This window comes from Capsella rubella, unplaced genomic scaffold (assembly GCF_000375325.1).
Source record: "Capsella rubella cultivar Monte Gargano unplaced genomic scaffold, Caprub1_0 scaffold_5, whole genome shotgun sequence".
NCBI lineage: Eukaryota > Viridiplantae > Streptophyta > Magnoliopsida > Brassicales > Brassicaceae > Capsella > Capsella rubella.
In genome coordinates this window covers 6,942,500-6,961,589 of record NW_006238919.1, presented here as the reverse complement: position 1 = coordinate 6,961,589, position 19,090 = coordinate 6,942,500, and the positions used below count along the sequence as shown (strand labels likewise).

At 35.9% G+C, this 19,090-nt stretch overlaps 5 protein-coding genes across 6 annotated transcripts; 2 read left to right on the top strand and 3 right to left on the bottom strand.

Moving 5' to 3' along the window:
• Nucleotides 1-477: 477 nt before the first annotated feature.
• LOC17886476 (17.6 kDa class I heat shock protein 3) lies at nucleotides 478-1,227 on the top strand. The gene has a single exon (XM_006291918.2). The coding sequence runs from the start codon at nucleotides 574-576 to the stop codon at nucleotides 1,045-1,047; it is 474 nt and encodes a 157-aa protein (XP_006291980.1). The 5' UTR covers nucleotides 478-573; the 3' UTR covers nucleotides 1,048-1,227.
• On the bottom strand, nucleotides 1,194-6,245 carry LOC17885122 (E3 UFM1-protein ligase 1 homolog). The gene is made up of 20 exons (XM_023782453.1): nucleotides 5,942-6,245; nucleotides 5,398-5,709; nucleotides 5,034-5,300; nucleotides 4,822-4,869; nucleotides 4,597-4,662; nucleotides 4,354-4,457; nucleotides 4,173-4,266; nucleotides 4,042-4,098; nucleotides 3,549-3,936; nucleotides 3,301-3,455; nucleotides 3,120-3,185; nucleotides 2,953-3,021; nucleotides 2,784-2,876; nucleotides 2,604-2,669; nucleotides 2,249-2,295; nucleotides 2,089-2,152; nucleotides 1,918-1,995; nucleotides 1,782-1,844; nucleotides 1,592-1,684; nucleotides 1,194-1,490 (listed from the first exon to the last, which is right to left on the bottom strand). Exons 1-20 carry the CDS (start codon nucleotides 6,113-6,115, stop codon nucleotides 1,380-1,382), a joined length of 2,415 nt encoding a protein of 804 aa, XP_023638221.1. The 5' UTR covers nucleotides 6,116-6,245; the 3' UTR covers nucleotides 1,194-1,379.
• Nucleotides 6,246-6,393: 148 nt separating this feature from the next.
• On the top strand, nucleotides 6,394-8,689 carry LOC17885310 (exosome complex exonuclease RRP46 homolog). Of its 2 annotated transcripts, none has more exons than XM_023782725.1 (9): nucleotides 6,394-6,472; nucleotides 6,803-6,921; nucleotides 7,024-7,137; nucleotides 7,257-7,357; nucleotides 7,504-7,524; nucleotides 7,753-7,825; nucleotides 7,918-7,985; nucleotides 8,064-8,196; nucleotides 8,375-8,689. In XM_023782725.1, exons 2-9 carry the CDS (start codon nucleotides 6,816-6,818, stop codon nucleotides 8,485-8,487), a joined length of 729 nt encoding a protein of 242 aa, XP_023638493.1. In that variant the 5' UTR covers nucleotides 6,394-6,472; nucleotides 6,803-6,815; the 3' UTR covers nucleotides 8,488-8,689. The 2 variants fall into 2 exon arrangements, with proteins under 2 accessions (XP_023638493.1, XP_006291764.1); XM_006291702.2 differs by having other exon boundaries at nucleotides 6,444-6,528.
• A 3,053-nt stretch (nucleotides 8,690-11,742) lies between these two features.
• Nucleotides 11,743-13,736, bottom strand: LOC17886979 (nudix hydrolase 9). The gene is given in 10 exon segments (XM_006291471.2): nucleotides 11,743-11,948; nucleotides 11,951-12,028; nucleotides 12,138-12,296; nucleotides 12,390-12,533; nucleotides 12,624-12,772; nucleotides 12,895-12,953; nucleotides 13,077-13,159; nucleotides 13,262-13,318; nucleotides 13,463-13,537; nucleotides 13,638-13,736. Coding segments are annotated over 10 exon segments (969 nt in total). The 5' UTR covers nucleotides 13,725-13,736; the 3' UTR covers nucleotides 11,743-11,870.
• A 460-nt stretch (nucleotides 13,737-14,196) lies between these two features.
• LOC111830640 (exocyst complex component EXO70H1-like) lies at nucleotides 14,197-15,022 on the bottom strand. The gene is made up of 2 exons (XM_023783141.1): nucleotides 14,951-15,022; nucleotides 14,197-14,883 (listed from the first exon to the last, which is right to left on the bottom strand). The coding sequence occupies exons 1-2, from the start codon at nucleotides 15,020-15,022 to the stop codon at nucleotides 14,197-14,199; spliced, it is 759 nt and encodes a 252-aa protein (XP_023638909.1).
• Nucleotides 15,023-19,090: the final 4,068 nt, after the last annotated feature.

Sequence of the window (19,090 nt, the reverse complement as noted above, 5' to 3'; positions counted from 1 at the left end):
TATTGTTGGCGATTTTAAGTTTTTTTTTTTTTTGTTTTTTTACAAAACATTTATATATATAACAATTAATAACCACATTTTGTGCTTGTTGAGTTGTTGTACCAGTACCAAATAATTTAAACTTAACCACGACACATTTTTGTGATTTTCATGATCCGGCGGTTTAGTAAAAACACTTGTTCATTTTTGTTTAGAACCAAAAGACAAGTGTTCAATTTAACTATAGACGTGTGATTAATTGCATGTCGTATTAAAGGCCCGTTAACGAAGCCCATGTAAAATAAAACGGCATGGCGTTCACCGGCCGAGCTTATGAATTGCACGTCGTCTAAAACCCTCTCAACATCGAAACTTCTTGAAAGCACCTGAGAAATCTGGTAGTAACGTTATAGACAAAACTTGAATCTTCAAGAACTTTGCCGAACGTTCTCTCTCTCTTATCCTATACTCTCCCATCTTTTCTACCTATAAATACACCAAAGCACATAGGTGTTTGCATCAACAAAGAGTTAAAAAGAATCCATAGCTAAGCAAAAACAAAACAGAGCAATCTCGCAAAGAGTAAGTGAAACGATGTCTCTAATTCCAAGCATTTTTGGAGGCCGTAGGACAAACGTGTTCGATCCATTCTCGCTAGACGTATGGGATCCGTTCGAAGGATTCATGACACCATCGGGGATGGGAAGCGCAACGGGTAAGGACGTGGCAGCGTTCACAAACGCCAAAGTGGATTGGAGAGAGACACCTGAAGCGCACGTGTTCAAGGCGGACTTGCCGGGGCTTAAGAAGGAAGAGGTGAAAGTGGAGGTTGAAGATGGGAACATACTTCAGATAAGTGGAGAGAGGAGCAGTGAGAATGAAGAGAAGAGTGACAAGTGGCACCGTGTGGAGAGGTCGAGTGGGAAGTTCATGAGGAGGTTTAGGCTGCCGGAGAATGCGAAGGTGGAGGAAGTGAAGGCTAGTATGGAGAATGGTGTGTTATCGGTTATGGTGCCGAAAGTTCCAGAGAGGAAGCCTGAGGTCAAGTCTATTGATATCTCTGGTTAAGCTTAACTTTGAGGAGTTGGAACGTTGAAGATAGTAACGTGTGATGCTGTAATAACATAAGTGGTGTGTGACTCTCTTTTTTTCTTCTGTTTCTTGTAATAATCTATCTGGTTGTATCATTATGAGTAAATCTTAATAAAAGAGTGTTTTGAAATATAAAGACCTCCATTGATGGTTTAAGGTTTGGACCATGAAATCTTTTTGTGTACAAAAGTTGTAACAGAGCTCTCCAGAGATGAGTCGATTTTTCCTACTCCTAGTAAGTTTTAGAGGAGTGACTTAGGCTTTAACAGCAGAACACTAAGGGAACCTTCCGTCCTGAGTCTGTTGGATTAGGATTGTTGTGGCTGTGACTCGCCAAGGACGAGGGTTCTAAGCAATGGCATCTGGCTCTCGAGAAATTCCCGTTTGGTTAAGATTCTGTCTGATGAGCAGTCATGTTCCTGTACATGTGAATGAAGAGCTTAAAGAAATCATCCTCTACAGAGATTTAATTGGTTGTATTTGAAATGAGCATTTGTTGCCCACGAGATAAGAGATGAACCTCGCCGGATGAAGCTGACATTAGAGCAAGAAGAGTTACAGTAGCTGTTTGGTAATCCGTCAACGTCTTGTACGCAGATTCTTCAAGTTTATCCTACAAGGTTTGAAATCGCAGAGTGAACTGACTGCGGATGAAAAAGGGAATGATCTGGAGAGAAGGGTTATTGTGAATCTCTCCTAAGATGTAATACCTTCAAGTGTGAAATAGCCGAAGCAATGGCTCTACCAGGGGCTTGTAAAGCTTTATTGTGAATCTGTCGAGTTCCAACCATAACTTAACCCCGGATTTTGAGCATGTAATATAGTTACACGAACGTGGATGTGTACCTTAATGAAAAGGAGAGAGACAACTTTAGCGAGAAGTCCAACAGGGTCTGATTCGGTAGAAACTTGAGATGTCAGATCCTGCAAGCACAGATAACATCATCACTAAAGGGATTAAAAGCAGTGAACAGAGATCATAAAATTATAGAAACAACAATATGGTGTGGTACATACCTTACGATATGCATGTAGGAGTGTCCTTTCCAATTTTTTGTCAAGCTTTTTCAATACTAATCCACTGCACAAATACAGTCAATATACAGTTCAAACCCAGTGGTAAAAACCAAGCAGACTTGCTTCAAAGATTTCTCAAAAAATAAGAATTATATTATACCTTTCCTCTGCCAGGTCTCTGAAGGTGATCATGAAAGTGTCTACACGCTGGAAACAAAAATAATCCCATCAAATGGCGCTTAGATGCATTCACTAGACGAGCCAAAATGAAACCACCCTTTAAGAGGGTTATTAACTAGGTAGTGGAAAAGAGCCTACGTTATAATAAAGATTTTTCTGTGACTCCCATTAAAATTTTATCAGAACAGAAACTTTGGCTGTATATAAACATGGTCAGCCACAAGAGAAGAGAAATCGAGATGGAAGAACAGAAAAGAAACAGGCAACCACTTTTTCAACAGACCAGGCGTTATGTTAACAACTAAGGAAAAAAAGAAAATTAACGAAGATCTAACCTTTCCTTCCAGTGCCTCAACTAATGCAACAGCCTTTTTCGAAAGTGAACCGTTGAGATTCTTAGCCTGCGCCAAAGAAAAGGAAACATGGGAGAGTCAAATATCGACTAGTACTATCCAAAATAATAAAAAGTGCAGCAATAAAGTACTAAGTTAGATTAGTGACCAAGATTGCATTACAAGGGCCATTCTCTCAGAAGAATCAAGCAAAACTGGATCTTGCGTTTTTGATTCTCCAACTTCAATACCGTTCTTCAGTTTGTTGTGGATGTCCTGTTTTGATAATCAAAGCTTGATTAGTTAAATCGATACGAATATGATCTTGGAAACACCATTTGTTTTGTCCTACCAAGCCATGAAGAAGTGTATCAGCAATTGTAGCTGCTGTTGTTCTCAGCAGATGCCTATGTAAAACAACCTAGGACCAGAAGAAACGAAAGTGTTACACACTAGATTCTTTGAGTACCCACACTAAGTTCTTTGAGTAGTACGAGTATCACTTTCAAAATTACTTACTGAAGTCGATTGGTCATCTTCGAAAAGCTCTAGCGCTTTTTCGTACAGCTGCATATTTAGGAAAGACTGCCAAAAGGAAATCCAAGAATAATAAGATCAGAAAATGAGAAACAGAGGGGAGACATTGGGTATTGGTAGTCAAGCTAAAGATACAACTATAACTGAAGCAGTTGATTTCAACCTCATCAAGTTTTTTCTGCAGATCATCAATCAAACGCCTCAATCTATCTGCATTTTCTGTAAAGATTTTCTTTCTTCTCTCCTTCAGTGAATTAATGAGCATAGGTTTCATATGATCAGCTAAATGCTTAAGAATCGAATCTGGGTTCTCCGTACCTGCAAGAAATCGCAGAATTTATGTCAAATGGACTCAAAATTTATAGCTACATTAATTTTTATGCACACATAAGAAAAAGTTCTCAGATGTACCATCATCATCAAACTCAGGCACAGAGTCCACGATCTTTTTCATCACCCATTCGTCTGGCGGAATAATATTATTACTTTCTTGCGCCTTAACCGGCTCTTTCTTGCCTCCTGCTTTTGAATCCAACTTCTGTGATGACGATGAATCCCTGCCTTTCTTCTGGTTTCTCTTAGATTTTGGACGGGTGTCCTCTTCATCATCTGGAACAGTTTCTACGGAAGCTGCCTTCATGCTGACAGACTTTCCTTTTTTCTTCCTTGACCCTTTATCTGTATTAGCAGGTACGCTTTCTGTCGACTCTGATGATTTGCTTGAAGAATCTATCAAACTAGCAGTAGAAGCTTGGATGCTAAAAGCTTCTGCCTCTTTCTCAATTTGATCATATATGCCCTAAACATTAGTAGGTCAAACCAAGGCATAATTCGGATGGAGAAAACCAAATGGGACAGACAGCAGCTCTCAATGGAACTACTAATAATACCCTTATATGTTTACCTTGATAAACCCACTGCTCAGGACGTAAGATTCGCCCAATATAAGTGCTTTGTCAGCCTGAAACGCTAAATAAATCAGCAATTTATTACAAAAGACTGTTGACTAGTTATCAAATTTGATCAAAATCTCACCTTGAGAGCTGATTGGACAGAGCGACAAAGAAGCAACATCTTGTTTGCATCCTGTGATGTGAATGATGAAGGTAATACAGAGAGTGAATCGATCCTGAACCCAGTATCAAGGGTGTCAGTGAAAACGGATCTAGTGATACAAGGAGCGTAAAGGAAAAAGAGTACGAGAAATTAATCTCACCAACTGTTTTGCTCAATAGCATCCTCGGTTGCAGAATCCAGCATCTCAATCATTGAGGAATGAATAAATACAGCAGCTAAAGGTGTACCATCTGGATATCTAGACTATACATGTCATAAACCATAACTTATAATGAGGAAAAAAAAGTGAAGGGAGGCAACGTAATACTCATTTTAGCTATCATTCCATAACTTAGATTTTCTCAAATACAGAAAAATACGCTAAACTAACATGATACGATACCTGTAAGAATTGGACAGCTTGAGAAATCCCAAGCTTCTGCATGGTCTCATAGGAGATGTAAGAATTCTGCAGGAAAACGGAACAATCCAAACCATAAACAAATTGATTCACCATTTCTTCAAGAAAGAATAATATATAACAGGCTAATACTGCAGTCTGATGAAGTTTTCTCCAAAACAAGCTGTTAAATAAACGGACTAAGGACACTTCAGATGATGACCAAACCTGTGAAAAAGAAGAGTCTACACATTCCTTTTGAGCAATTGCAAAAGCCTGCCACCAAAATCAAACAAGTTACTCTAATGGATGGTAACTGAACGTGGGTTTCAGCAAGCATAGACAAGAGTGCTCTCATGAAATTTTGAAGACTGTACAGTGATAGAGATGTAAATCTATTTAGGGCCAGAATCCCAAAAGAAAAGAATTTTGTGACATACGCTAGGAGTCCAATGGGTTCCAGCACGTAGTGATCCAAGCATCTCCTCTTCCTTCAACAGTCGGTTGAATATAGACTGGAAAAATGAATTCTCAACAGCAACTCCACTGGCTCCATTCATCTCTTGTACCAACTGTTGCAATGGTGCCCACAATGCCGACAAGTTGGAGGGAACAAAGATACCCCTGGAAGCACCTCGAACCATAGCGGTCACACGTGCTACATAAGCAGGTGTATATAACTGCCCACCTTCTAGCCTTGCTTTCACCTAAAAAATATTGAAACATAAGAAAATCCAAAGATATAATAAAACTCACATTCAGTTAAAAAAAAACTGGAAAGCTCAAGAGCAGAAGCAAAATTACCAAAGTTCCAAGTCGAGGCTCTAAAACTGATTGGACCAACTCAGAGCCAACCTGTAACTGACCAGCAAGTTCAGCCACAGCAATTTGACTGCATTCTTGAAGCCTCTCATTAATTTCTTCCGCAATCGAATCCCAATAATTTTGTGATATTATTTCTCCCTGGACTAGCATTAACCCTGGATCACTCAACACTACATCTTGTGCTTGCTTCTCCACATGATACAAATCAACCCCAATCGTATCTGCCAGATCAATAACTGATACACGTCCCAGTTTACTAATCTCACGAATAATTTCATTCCTCAATTGTTCCTGCAACAAATCAAGAGGAACAATTAAAAAAACAACAATCATCTGCACCAAAACCTTCGCAGCATTCAGCAAAAACCTCGATCAAGAAATTTAACTTCATTTTCCGATTCAATTCCTCATGCAACAAGCAGATTTATCAGTTTCTCACTCCACCAACACATTACTCACATCATGCATTTGTAGATTCTCGAAGAGTCTAAATTCACACCGAAAACGAAAATTGAATCAGTACCTGAGTGATGTATTCCTTTCCGGTGACGGTATGAAGCAGATCGAAGTCTATAACGCCAAGCTCCTGAAGCTTCTGAACCAACTCGACGACATTTCGATCCGATAATCTCACGCTTGACTTCACCTGTTGAGCAAACTCGAACTGACGCTGCAATTCCAACAACTCATCATCCATCTTCTTCGCGTTTATCACCGGAATTTGAATCTCAGATCAATTTTTTATATCGTCGATTCAAAGGAATCGTCGGATTTTTTTCCGTCAGTTATACTCAGATTTTTCTCACCGGACGATTGTTTTGATTTATGTTCAAACACCGCATTAAGTTCTTTCCTCATCGACATTACTGGTTAAAGTTATAATAACCGGACCATCCGGTTTATCTCGGTACACTTCAATTGATTTGAGATTGAGGGTTTTGAAACATAAACCAAATAAACCCTAATTCTTCAGAACGATTCTTCTTCTCTCTGCTCTGGTTTAGTCTTCTTCTTCGTCCAGCTTTCACTTCCGTAGCTGTGTATTCTCTCTCTGGTTAGTCTTCTTGTTTGATAAGGAACTCTCTCGTCTTCTAGCTTCCTCAAAATTAGGTTGTTACTCTAGTTCTCTGTGGGTTCGTGTTTGTTCATATATTGTCTTTTATGGGCGAGATACGAGTATTGTAGAATTGAAAGAACGAGTTTTTGTCTCAATTAACAAAAACCCTACACGGATGTTGATCAGAACTGTTCAAATACAATTCGTAGTGTTGAGCTAGAAGTGGTTCTGTTTTTGTTTTCAGTGGTACAATTTGTAGTTTTAGCATATGAAAGTTGGAATTTTTGACCAAAGATCCTTACTTTTTGAAAACCTTCTTGTGTGAAGGAGTATTAGAGCAATGGAGGTTGATCGAGAAGATGGAAGAACACCGAATCAGCTGAGACCACTTGCGTGTTCCCGTAACATCCTTCATCGTCCTCATGGCTCTGCTAGCTGGTCGCAAGGTACTTGTTTCAATCTCCATGTCTCTAAATATCTCAGATGGGTACTTTTTGAATGGGATTGATGAAACTTTCTAATGGTATTGCTTCTTGTTTATATTTCAGGGGATACAAAAGTTCTAGCTGCAGTTTATGGACCTAAAGCAGGAACGAAGAAGAACGAAAATGCTGAGAAGGCTTGTTTTGAAGTCATATGGAAGCCTAAAACCGGGCAGATTGGTAATCTTAAAAAGCATTTAGTTTAATCATGTTTGGATGTTGCTTTGTTGCTTGAGTATGTGGTAAAGGTTATTCTTGGTTTTTAGATTCTGACTGACTTCTGTTATGCACAATGATAGGAAAAGTAGAAAAGGAGTATGAGATGATACTGAAAAGGACAATACAGAGTATTTGTGTTTTGACAGTTAATCCAAATACCACCACCTCAGTGATAATTCAAGTGAGTAGCTATTCAATGTTGTGTATATGGATTCTTATCCGTTTCAGTAACTCCACTCCCTTGTAATAATTGTCATGCATTGTAAGATTCTCAATTTATCAGTTTGGGCTGTATGTGATGTTTTCATTTTTTTTATTCCCGTGTAGGTTGTACATGATGATGGTTCTGTATCCTTTTTCTGAGCCTTTCCCCTTGGTAACTATTTATTGATGCTGTGTTAGTCAAACACATAATATCTGGTATAAGCAATGCCGTTTTGAGCATTTATAGAGTTTTTAGTAGTGAAAGCTTGTAATCGCATAAGCTGGGAGTGTGAATATGTTTTAGTAAAAAAATTGGTGCATCAAAATAAAAGACAGTTTTAGCTGCTTTTTCCTTGATTCAATTCTGTGTAGCTTCTACCGTGTGCGATAAATGCAGCATGTGCAGCTCTTGTCGATGCAGGAATCCCTATGAAGCATCTCGCTGGTACTTCTTCGCAACTTTATACTCTTCTCTAATTGACTTTGAGAATTTTGTGTGTTTCTTCTTATTATTTTATCGGCGTTTTTGTTTTTCAGTTGCTATATGTTGTTGCCTGGCTGATAATGGATATGTTGTACTCGATCCAAACAAGCTTGAAGAAAAGGTTATTTAAAAACCTTGATGTCCATTGTTATCTTTTCTTTTGCGTGTTGGTTATATTTACTTGAACTGCAATGTACAGAAAATGACGGCATTGGCTTATTTAGTCTTTCCAAATACAACTCTCTCTGTTCTTCCGGAAGGATCATCGGTAGCAGAAGGCGAGCCAGTAGAGCATGGGATCATTACATCAGTTACCCATGGAGTAATGTCTGGTACTGTTATAACTTCTCTTTCTTCAATAGAGTTCAGTAATCACCATGCTCGATTTGTTTGAAGCAGTTTTCCATCGACTTTACATTTCATTTGTATGAGATATGTTTCAGTGAACTTGTTAATTAATCACTGCATCATGTGTCATTCTGAGTTCCTTTTGTTTCTGTGTTGTTTCAGTGGACGATTATTTCCTGTGTGTAGAGAACGGTCGCGCTGCTACTGCTAGTTTATCTGCATTTTTTAGAAAGAACTTCCAACAAAGCCAAAGAGATTCATCCAAAGCCGGGTAAAAGCACCAATCCATAATGGTTTGCATGAGATTTTGAACGGTTCCATATTTCTCCTGTTGTAGCTTTTATAGAACCCTTCTCGTCAATGTGACTAATCAAACTTGAAATACTAGAGGCCTTAGAATCTTGTATCGTTAGATATGTGAACAGATGAACCTCGTATTCTTAATACAAATGGTAGCCATGGTTTGACCTGTTTGTATGTCTGAATCTGAAGACTTGATTCATTACTTTCTCCTCTTGAAATTCTTTCTGTAATTCAAAGCACCTGGTCTAGTTTGTGAAGAGAATAGCCTGTGGGGATCAGATTTGAATCAATTGTAAAGAATCGTTACTCTTCTTTGACTAGTATTAGAGCAGATGAGCTATTGATTTCAACGATGGAAACATAGGAAAGATAAGCACACCAAGGTTTAAGAATAGAAAGTAGAAATGAAAACAAATTGGCCTGTCCGATCAATACTGATTAAAGCTGATGGTGCCAGCTCAATACTAGACACAAGTTGTACGTTGATTAATCAGATCATCAGAGGTATAGCACAACTTGGGTTTCACTTTCACGGACAAAAGATCACTGCTTCACCAGCGTTGTTGTTTAAATATTAGAAGACAAGGTAGTCGTTTTCCCTTGAAAACTCTGTTTCTCGTTATTAGTAGATGAGAACTTGAAAAAAAAAATAAAAGAGAGTAAGATTATATACAAAATGTGTACATGTAAAAGACCATTGTTTTGTTTGTTTCAATCACAAGCTAAATAAGTGCTTCTGATATGCTCGATCCTCTGTAAATTTTTATTTGGAAATATCCAATTTGATGATTAAAGAAGTCACATTGAATAAAGAAGTTAAGGGAGACTATGCACAGGTATCTTGACGATTATGTATCTGACCCAGTTCAGTTTTTTTTCTCACAAATTGTATGTTGGAACCAAGATTCTTGAAAGATTGATGCTAAATTTCGTTTTCCATGGATTTAGGCTCCAGAGCGAGACGGGTTATTTTTAGTATGAAATACTTTGCATAAAAGTATTTTGAGGGTGAATGGGAACTAGGAAGAAGTTGAGAGGTATCTTGGAGGTTTATGAAAGTGAAAGATAATGTCTTCTCAATGCATACTTTCTTTGAGATTGGGAAGACGAAATACACTGAAGCTCTTGACTGGTATGAGTTATCTGCATCCGTACATGTTAAAGTGCCTTTAACAAGATTGTTCAAGTTGTTACCCCATTCATGGATGATGGATCTTGTAGAAATGAGAAGACCAAAGCCCACGACATATTGGAGCACGACCTACAAGCCTTATCAAACGGGGAACAATACAAAGACTTGGCTGAACTTTTAACTCTGCAAAATGTCAGGTATGAAAAAAATTTATATCAAGTATTAACATTGCTTTACGGAATGAATGTGCCAACATTGTTCCCTTAGCTGCCAGGATGTCTAATGCCTCTTGTGCGTATGCGGTCCAAAATGAAATAATCAATCTTTTTAATATAAGGTATATTTAAATTTTTTAAAATTATAGTGTAGATTTGTATTTCTAATAAGATTGAAGATAAATACGATCATATTATTCCAAAATTTGTAAGTTTCGGCATATGCATGGAGTAACTATATGTTGTCATTACCATTGATGTTGAGGGTGAACTTCAATCTTTTTCCATTTGCCATTCGATAATGAATGAAATATTCTCGCTAACAAAGCCAAAGGAACTCATTCAAATCCGGGTAAAATTAAGTAAGAATCAACAGTGACTTGCTTGCGGTTTTGTGTTCTTTTGCATTTGACTTGTTGTAGCTTCCAAATAACTTATGCCATTTATGTTTCTACTTTAACTTAAATGCTAGAATATAGTATGGTTACATATGTGAACAAATGAACCTTTTATAACGTAAATGGAAACCCTGGTTACAGCTTCTGATGTCTGAATTACGTTATAGTTGCTCAGCATGATAGCATCACGGACTTAACAAATTATTGCGGTTCATAAAATTCACTGGCAACTCTAGTAATACTAATGGCATAAAACGAAAGAAATTTTTTTCCATATGTAAAAAAAAAAGATACTTTGCAAATTGCAATACACGCGAGCTAGCGCTTAGAAAATTTTCCATATTTGTATATATATATAGTATGGTACCTCGACATGTTCTTTGTGTCATCATAAACTGGGTGTGCTTTGTTTTCTTCATCTGTTGATCCTTTTATCATCAAAAGTTCTGATTACAGGTTAGTTAATTTCTATATTCTCATTCAAAATATTTACCTATTGCTTTTTCTTGTATGGTTTGATTAGATTTAGGGTTTACTTTGTAGGTGTTTTTCCAAGGTTAAGTTTAGGTTATTCTTCTATTGATTAATTGTTAACAAAAGATCACAAAAGTCTTATATACAACATCTAAAATCTAAGCATCAATCTCTTGTACTGTTGGTTAACTAAATTTTGTAACTACTTCGAATTGTTAGTTCCACACACGTAAAGTTTCATTATGTTCATGAAGTTTAAATAAATAAAATAGAATGATTTCGAGATGATTTGTTAATTTATTGGATACAAACTTCTTTTTTTCTTCTTTCTAACAATCGTATATATGCATTATATTAGGAGAATGGAATCATCTTGTCCGTGTAAATGCAAAAGAGAGTGTGCGTTTGTGCCATACTTGCCTGCGGACAAACCGGAGGAGATATATGCATTGTTGACTGAGGCGGGATTTGAAATTGCCACTATTGCTAGGTTTCTCGTGTGTGCTCCTACGCATGGCCATGGGCAAGAATACTTCGACTGGATATGTCAGTTTGCAAAATCTGTCAACGACCCTAGCTTAAGAATCCGTGATCCTGAGTTGATGAAGCTTTCCCCTGAAGAACTTGAGGCCCGAGCGGATATTGCACTGAGGGAATACCCGCAGATCATAGAAGCATTGGATCTTATATATGCTGCAAAGACATGTGACCTTGATGATGATCAGCATCCAATAACGAAGCCATCTAATTAACTATTTAGTCTTTTCATTTTTCAATTTGAATTGTTTTAGTTTTTACATATAGAACTTGATATAATAATTAAGACTTTTGAGGGAGTAGCTAGATAAGCATAAAATCTCCCTTGTTGTAGATTCTATAGAACTCGTGCCATTTATGTTTTTATTTAAAACTTAAATGCTAGAAGCTAGAATGGTTACATATGTGAACAAATGAACCTTTTATCTTTAACATAAATGGAAACCATGGTTACAGCTTCTGGTGTCTCAGTTACATTATAGTTGCTCATCATCACGTACTTAACAAATTATTGCGGTTCATTATAAAAAATTACTGGAAACTCTACTAATACTAATGGCATAAAAACAAAAGAAAAATTTGTGATCATTACCATACCATCACACAACTAGGTGTAAGTTCAAGTATTGTCCTCTTAAGGTCTTCGTTAAAGAGCTTTCCTTTATGTTCTTGAGATGTGTTGAAGCATCAGTTCGTAGAGAGCGAATCCACCATGATGGCAACCTGGCATTCTCGATGTCATCATCTTCAGCTCATCCTGATCGATCATTTTAAAGCAAACCGACATTTATTTGTGATGGGATTATAACTAGAGAGTAAAACATGCACTTGATGGTTTTGCATCCTCGATGGATTAGAGTACTCACCAATGAGACTGTGTGGAGCTGTGTTGACTCAAACCCGTCTGCAGCGCCAGAGTATAACCTTGGAATGTCATCTGAATGATGACTACACTTGAGGTAGAAAAACATAGCTGGTCTTACATTCAGCTCTCTGCGAGATATACCGATGAAGAGAGGCTGGCTCTGTAGTTGTATAAAAGAAACCCCTATCAGATATCACTCAGGGTGCCTAAGTGAGAGACCAAAAGAAATCCTTAAGAAATCCTTCTGGCTTACAAGTGATGATGCCGGTATTCCAGTTTCTTCGACAACCTCACAGATAATGCTGTCAAACATTTCTTGGGTTACCTTCTTGTTCAAAAGCTCGCTGGTTTGAACATCTATTTCAGGCTGATGGTAATCAATACCTACTGCTGTTGGCTACAATGTTAAAATCAAACTACCAAAGAGTTAGAAACAGAGACAATATGATAATGCTTTATGTAAAAAGAAGATGCTTCATGTGAATACCTCTGGATGGCCCCCAGGGAATACATAATGTCCTGGAAATTCCCCGACATTATTACTCCGGTGTAACACGATAACCTTCTTGTCAGAAGTTTCGATAACTGCTCCATTACCCAAAGGACTAGAGGTATGTCGACATCTCATTGAGTCATCTGCGAGAGAACAAAACCATAACAATAAGAAACCTGATCAAACCACCTGGAAGCTCTACAAGTTCCCCAGCACAAAACTAGATAACAAAAATCTCTCGAAGTGTGAGATTTTGCGGATATACCTTCTGATGTAACAATGAACTTCTCCCACAGAGAACTCAAATTTGTTCCTACAAAAGTCCTTGGAAACCATGTCCATGGTTAGTAATAAATTCTCTCCATAAGTCATGGTGATTGCCAGAATTCAATAAAGTTAGAAGCATAATCATACACAAACACTGAAGAGGAAATATAAACAAGAAACCTGTAATCTGTCAGGCCAAGACGAAGACAAACGTGTGGCACTTCATTGGTACCACCATCACCATCTAGACAATATGATCCATACTGAAAGAAAACACAACAATTTATGTGGAAACTTAAAAGACATCAAAATGTACTAGCTGATTTGATTGGTGACTAAGTACAGAACAATTTCAAAGATCATACCCTGAATTTTTGGCCATTGAACAAAGATGAATTGCCCTGTGTTCTCTTATCCCAAACCTAATTTGCCAAGAGTCATCAAACTTCAATGCGGATCAAAATCTAAACTTTCAAATTAAGCCATGAAAAAGTATGATCTAACCAGAGTAGTGAATCAGAACCCAACACAAGTTCTAGTAAAGATGAATCATTTCGGGTTCTCACCTCAGAAATAGAATCCTCCAGAACAGGATCGGAATGAGGAACCCGATCATGAGATTTCGAGAAATCCACCGAGACCTTTAAGCATTGAAACAGCAAAATCATATGATAACGGATACGAAACCAATGTGTCTAAGTCCGATTAACAGAGGAAAAAGGTGAGATAAGAGAAAATTACCTGAGACGGAGAGAGCCCAGAAGGACATGAGAGAAGAATCTGGTACCGTGAACCTTCAGGATTCATCTCTTCTACTAGTTTCGCCATGGAAGAAGAAGCTCGAACACAGCATAAGGCATAAGCAATGAGAAAGAAGAAAGAAACCATTAATGGGCTACACCAATAAATGGGCCAGAAAAAAGAACCATTAATCCAAAGAATGGAGCTTATGGGCCGAAGCTTAAAATTCATTTTTATTTTTTAGTCAACTCTTTAATCTCTTTATTTTTAGTCAACAATATGAAGTTATGAACTTTAGAGATTTTTATAGTCAAAACTCATACAACATCTAATACAGTACCAAACTCTTTTCTATTTATTCACAGAGAGAAAGATCTCAAACTCTCACCCATACATTTCAATGGAACTAAAACAAACCAAAGTGATGATGTTCTCGTTAGTCCTAATCTTGGCATTAATCAACTTTGCAAAATCGATTCGTACATAACAAGAACGCGAAACATTTTCTCGGAGGTCAGTCTCTTGAATCTTCCTACATTTTCAGGGAAAGCAAACAAGTTTAAAGCTCCTTCTTGAATAATCTCGCGGTGAAAGAGGAATCCGCGATGGAGGAGTTAGAGAAAACGTGTTCCGCAAGGATCTTTTCCCCGTAAAACAGAGACCTAACCGCTAATTTCACTCCTTGAAGCCATGATATGATCTTTGTTTCAAGAATCTCCCAGTTCAGTTTTTGTACCTGATGTAGAGTTAACTTCTCCACTCCCAAACTGTGTAGCGTCTCGTCCACGATAGATTTACGTACGGATTTGTAAACCCTAACGCATTCGTTGGCGTGTCCTGTAGAAATCATACATTCACCGATCATTTTCAGATCATCCATGGCGTTAGGATCTCCACCAGAGAATCTATGCTCGTCGGCGAAGTAGCCTTCATCTGTACAACTGGAATCAGAGACAGTACTCGGAGTAGAAACGCTGAATCTTGATGAGTTCCAAGAACGTAAAGATACACATTCAGGATCTAAATACTCTCTATTCTCCTCTAACACACGGCGGAACTCTGATGCGAGAAGCTTCATCCCCGTCTTCATCACGTTTTGTGCACGGTTAAGATTCTCTAATGACTCCGGTGTAACGGAGACTAGACGGTGCATTGAGTTATACAAGTTGTTTACGGCTCGTACGAACTGCTCTGCTTCTTGGTGACTAGTTGGGGAGAAGAGAAAGTGATCAATGCATGGACGACTCTGGAGAAGTTCATTTGGTTGTTATAGAGTGGACTTTGATCTCGTAGTCCTCCATTGCTGAGTCTACGAGCGTGTGGTGAGGCTTTGGTTTCGCCGGTGGAGGAGGAGGAGACGATGATCGGAATAAATGTTTTCCCATTTCTCTTTCTTAATAAGTGAAGACACTTTTATTGATATAACCGAAGAAGATAAAGTGAGAGGAAGGTTACAAAAGATGTATATAGACAAACTAAGATCATGATATATTATAAATGAAATGGGTACGTTACTATATACAAGTGGAATGATGGGTTTCTTCATTATTGAGTAAGATGCGGTATTACAAACAAAAGCTCCTTTTTGTTACTACAACTAGATTTTATTTTTCACTTTAACGTCGAATACTAATACGGGATTATTAAATCTTGTAAACAATATTGATGAATTTGTTGTAAAGTGTTTATAGTTAGCTGTTTTTTTAATATACATAAAAGAAAATTAAAGTGGTATAAACATTGCACTTAACAAATTACGAACCACACAGACTGACCACACTTGCAAAGTGAAGTCGTTCACAAGATGTGGTCGTGTAGGTAAGTCAAGGACATCCAAGAATAGCAAGTTGGCAAATTACGATCGATCACATCATTTTTAACTAACTCTCTCTAGTAGACTTCCATGTTTTCACTTTTAACATGTCTTTTACAACATACGAGACAAATTAATATAGATTTTAATAGTTTTGAATTTAAAAGGTAGATATCTTTAATTTCTTTTACATCATACCAAGCTAGTCATCTTTGTGTGTATCGTTTGTAAAGAACATTTTTGACAACAAAAAAAAAAGACAATTAGTGGATTTTTGTTGTAAGCTCAAGCTCACTGAGGTGTACTTTTGATCTTGGATTGTGGTCATTAGAAGGAACTCGTAATTTCTATGTTCTTGCAATTGGAGTAATTCCGCAAATTGTGAGGTACAAAGAAATTATCAAATATTGTGTTTGATATTCAAGTAGAAATTGAAACTAAAAATTGATTGCAGAAATAAAAAATACTTTAATAAAATTAAATTTTAACCATATGGTCCGGGACATGAGCTGCTGGATTGAGTCGCGGAGTTACCCCTCCGATCTATGGAAATTGGAAATTAAAAATTGTCAACTAATTAAAACTCTTGGTTCATCACTTTCAAGGTTCACCAAGACCAGTCGACATTTCATTTTATAATTATACTGCATTCAGTTGATCGTAAAATTTGGTCTTTCTACACTTAAAAAGGTTTAACATAGCATAATTTTGAATATATAAATGTAGAATAGTCATTTTCATCGTGAAAGGTTAAAGAAAACCTTAATATCGAATCATATAATGTGTATTTTGTAATATATCCAATCATATAATTCGTATTTTGTATATTAATACCACAATTTTATGATATTGTTGTACATATACGAGATTATTATCAGGTTATGTTGGACATTTGTACGACGGCTCTCGATTGTTCCGACGTCGTTTCATTACTGATCAAAGGGACGTTGTTACCTAACGGAAGGCTAAGGTTGCAACAATCGAACTCAGTTTCCAATGGCGTGTTGGCAGACGACGGAACAGGGTCGAAGTCGATGAGTAAACGGCCGGAAGTAACAGAAGTGAGCAACAGAGTTAGTAAGAGAAGTGAGAGTGGTTGCAAAATCCTTTTGAAAGAAGTCATTTAATTTCTACGTACTTATATCTGATATGAGATTGGAGAATATTGAATAATATGCATGAGCCATGCAATATATATGGACCGTGTTATGGATTTGGAAGGAAAATGTTTATTAATCCGTGGGATGAACGATATATATATGTTTGGTTATGGTTTATGAAGTTGTTGAGAAATTTTGGTAAGGGGAGTGGGTCAAAGTGTGTATATTCTCTAAAACAATTATAAATTCTAAACTTTGATTAAATATACATAGATTTTTTTTTAAATAGATTTTTTTAAAAATATGTGAATTTTATTTTTTTGTAGAACAAAGATAGATGATAGACATATGACTTTTTTTTAATAATAGATGTAATACAGTAACGAAAAAGGAAAAAAAAAAAACATACACATTTTAGTATAATGTTTTGGTAAAAATATGCGAGAGTCTATCACTACTGCACATGTTCTATGAACAGACCCCAAATAATAGAACCAATTAATAAGTTCAATAATTTGGTAAAATGTGTCGTTAACCCAAAAAAAAAAGGCTGATAAACTGTAAATACTATACCGTTGAGTGCATGAAAGCTTAACTTAAATTTCAAAGTTCAACCAAAAACTGTAAATATGTAATATATATTTTCTTACAGCAAAAAATATTTTTATTTATCTAATATAATACTTACTAAATTTTTTTTTGTTTTCAATCTCACACAAACGATACAGTATTTTTTTTAATCGATCATACATGGTGACTAATAATATGCATAGACCATTTATAGAAATTATAGTATAAACGATTGCACTAGAATTTAATTTTATTTACGACGCTATTTTGTGGTTTAAAATACATGATCGTTTAGGTTAAAACGGAAGCAACTCACGAATAGTAATTAACCTTGTTTCACAATTTTCAGACAGATAAAACGTCGTGCTTAAATTGGCAAAGTCAAGAAAACTTAACTATTTTGCGGAAAAGTCAACATAAACTTTGTGATTAAAATGACTTCTTAAAAGTTTGGTATTAAAGCGTCCCAAATTTGAAACATCGGGATTTTTTTGACATTTTTCCCATAAAAGAACTAACCCTTGAAGACCCGTGTATTTTAAAAAGAATCATTAAAATGAGTAATAATTAAAAAAAATATATAAGTATAATAAAAAAATATAATTGAATTATGACATAAAAATGAGTATAACTGAAAAATGAGAAAAATTAAATCCCTATAATATAGGAGTATAACCTAGCTTTTAAATTTGAAATAGATGTGACATCATAAATTCAAATTTTCCTATGATAACAATTGTAATATTGATTTACTTAACTAAATTTTTAATTAAAAAAAACTTATGGAGTATACTCTTAGTAAATATAGTGATTTAGTAAATATAATATAAGGGATATTATATGCTTAATATTCAGTTTGAAAAAAAAGTTAATAATTAAAATTATAAATAAAAAAGAAAAGAAATTTTTATATTAAAAGATAGATTTGAAAACATTTTTTAACCTTGTTGTACATACACTTTTTTCAATCTAGTAATATATGTCTGTTTTGGAAAATTAAAATTGCAACATATGTAAAACAAATGTTGGATTTTTATTATACATTTGTATTATATATTGTAATGCAATAAATTAAAAATATGATCACATAAATATAAAAGAAGCATTATTGTTAATTAGTTAGAGAAATATTAGGAAATCCAAATTTAAACAGGGAAATAATATAATTATAGTTACCTAAATATATGTAATGATAGTTGATATGAAAATAAACATTTCTTTCAAAGATCCAATTTAAGAATCCAGGTTATAATTTTTAAATTGACCTGATCCGAGTACTTTTTGTACTTCTCTTTTAATATATAGGGAATGGAGAACTAAACTTTTGTAAAATGTATAGCCAGAAATGTGAAAATGGTCTAAAGTTTTTGGTAGTGCGCATTGTGAAACAATATTTCATAGTTCACTTATTACCATGTGAGGTAGACTTGTTGTATTGGAACTAATTTTTCAAAAACTATAGAGAGAAAGGGATTACTTAAAAAAAACTATCTCCTATAAATACTCAACTTTTCCATTCTCCTAAACTTATGAAATAGAAAATGTCGAAATTTTCTTTCCTCTTTGTTTGTTTCTCTCTCTTGTCTCTGAATGTCTTCTGCTCAGCAGGGAATGACCAAGAAAAACATGTAGCACAACTGTACCCAAGCATGATTATATTTTCCTTTTTTGCTAATGTTACATACGACTCATGAGTTTATGATTATGATAATGTTACAGGTTTACATAGTATACATGGGTGCACGTCCATCTCTCGTTGACTATATACCATTGTCTCATTACACGAATCTCCTTCAAGAGGTCACCACCGAAAGGTATGATCAATGTTGTAATATTAATTTATTTCTACACACATTAATATTTAGTGTTAAGCCAAAAAGACTTTTAAGGAATTGATTTCTACAACATTTATATATTCTTACTGTGATTTGCTCACTCAAAAAATCAATATATTTTCATCAATAACACAT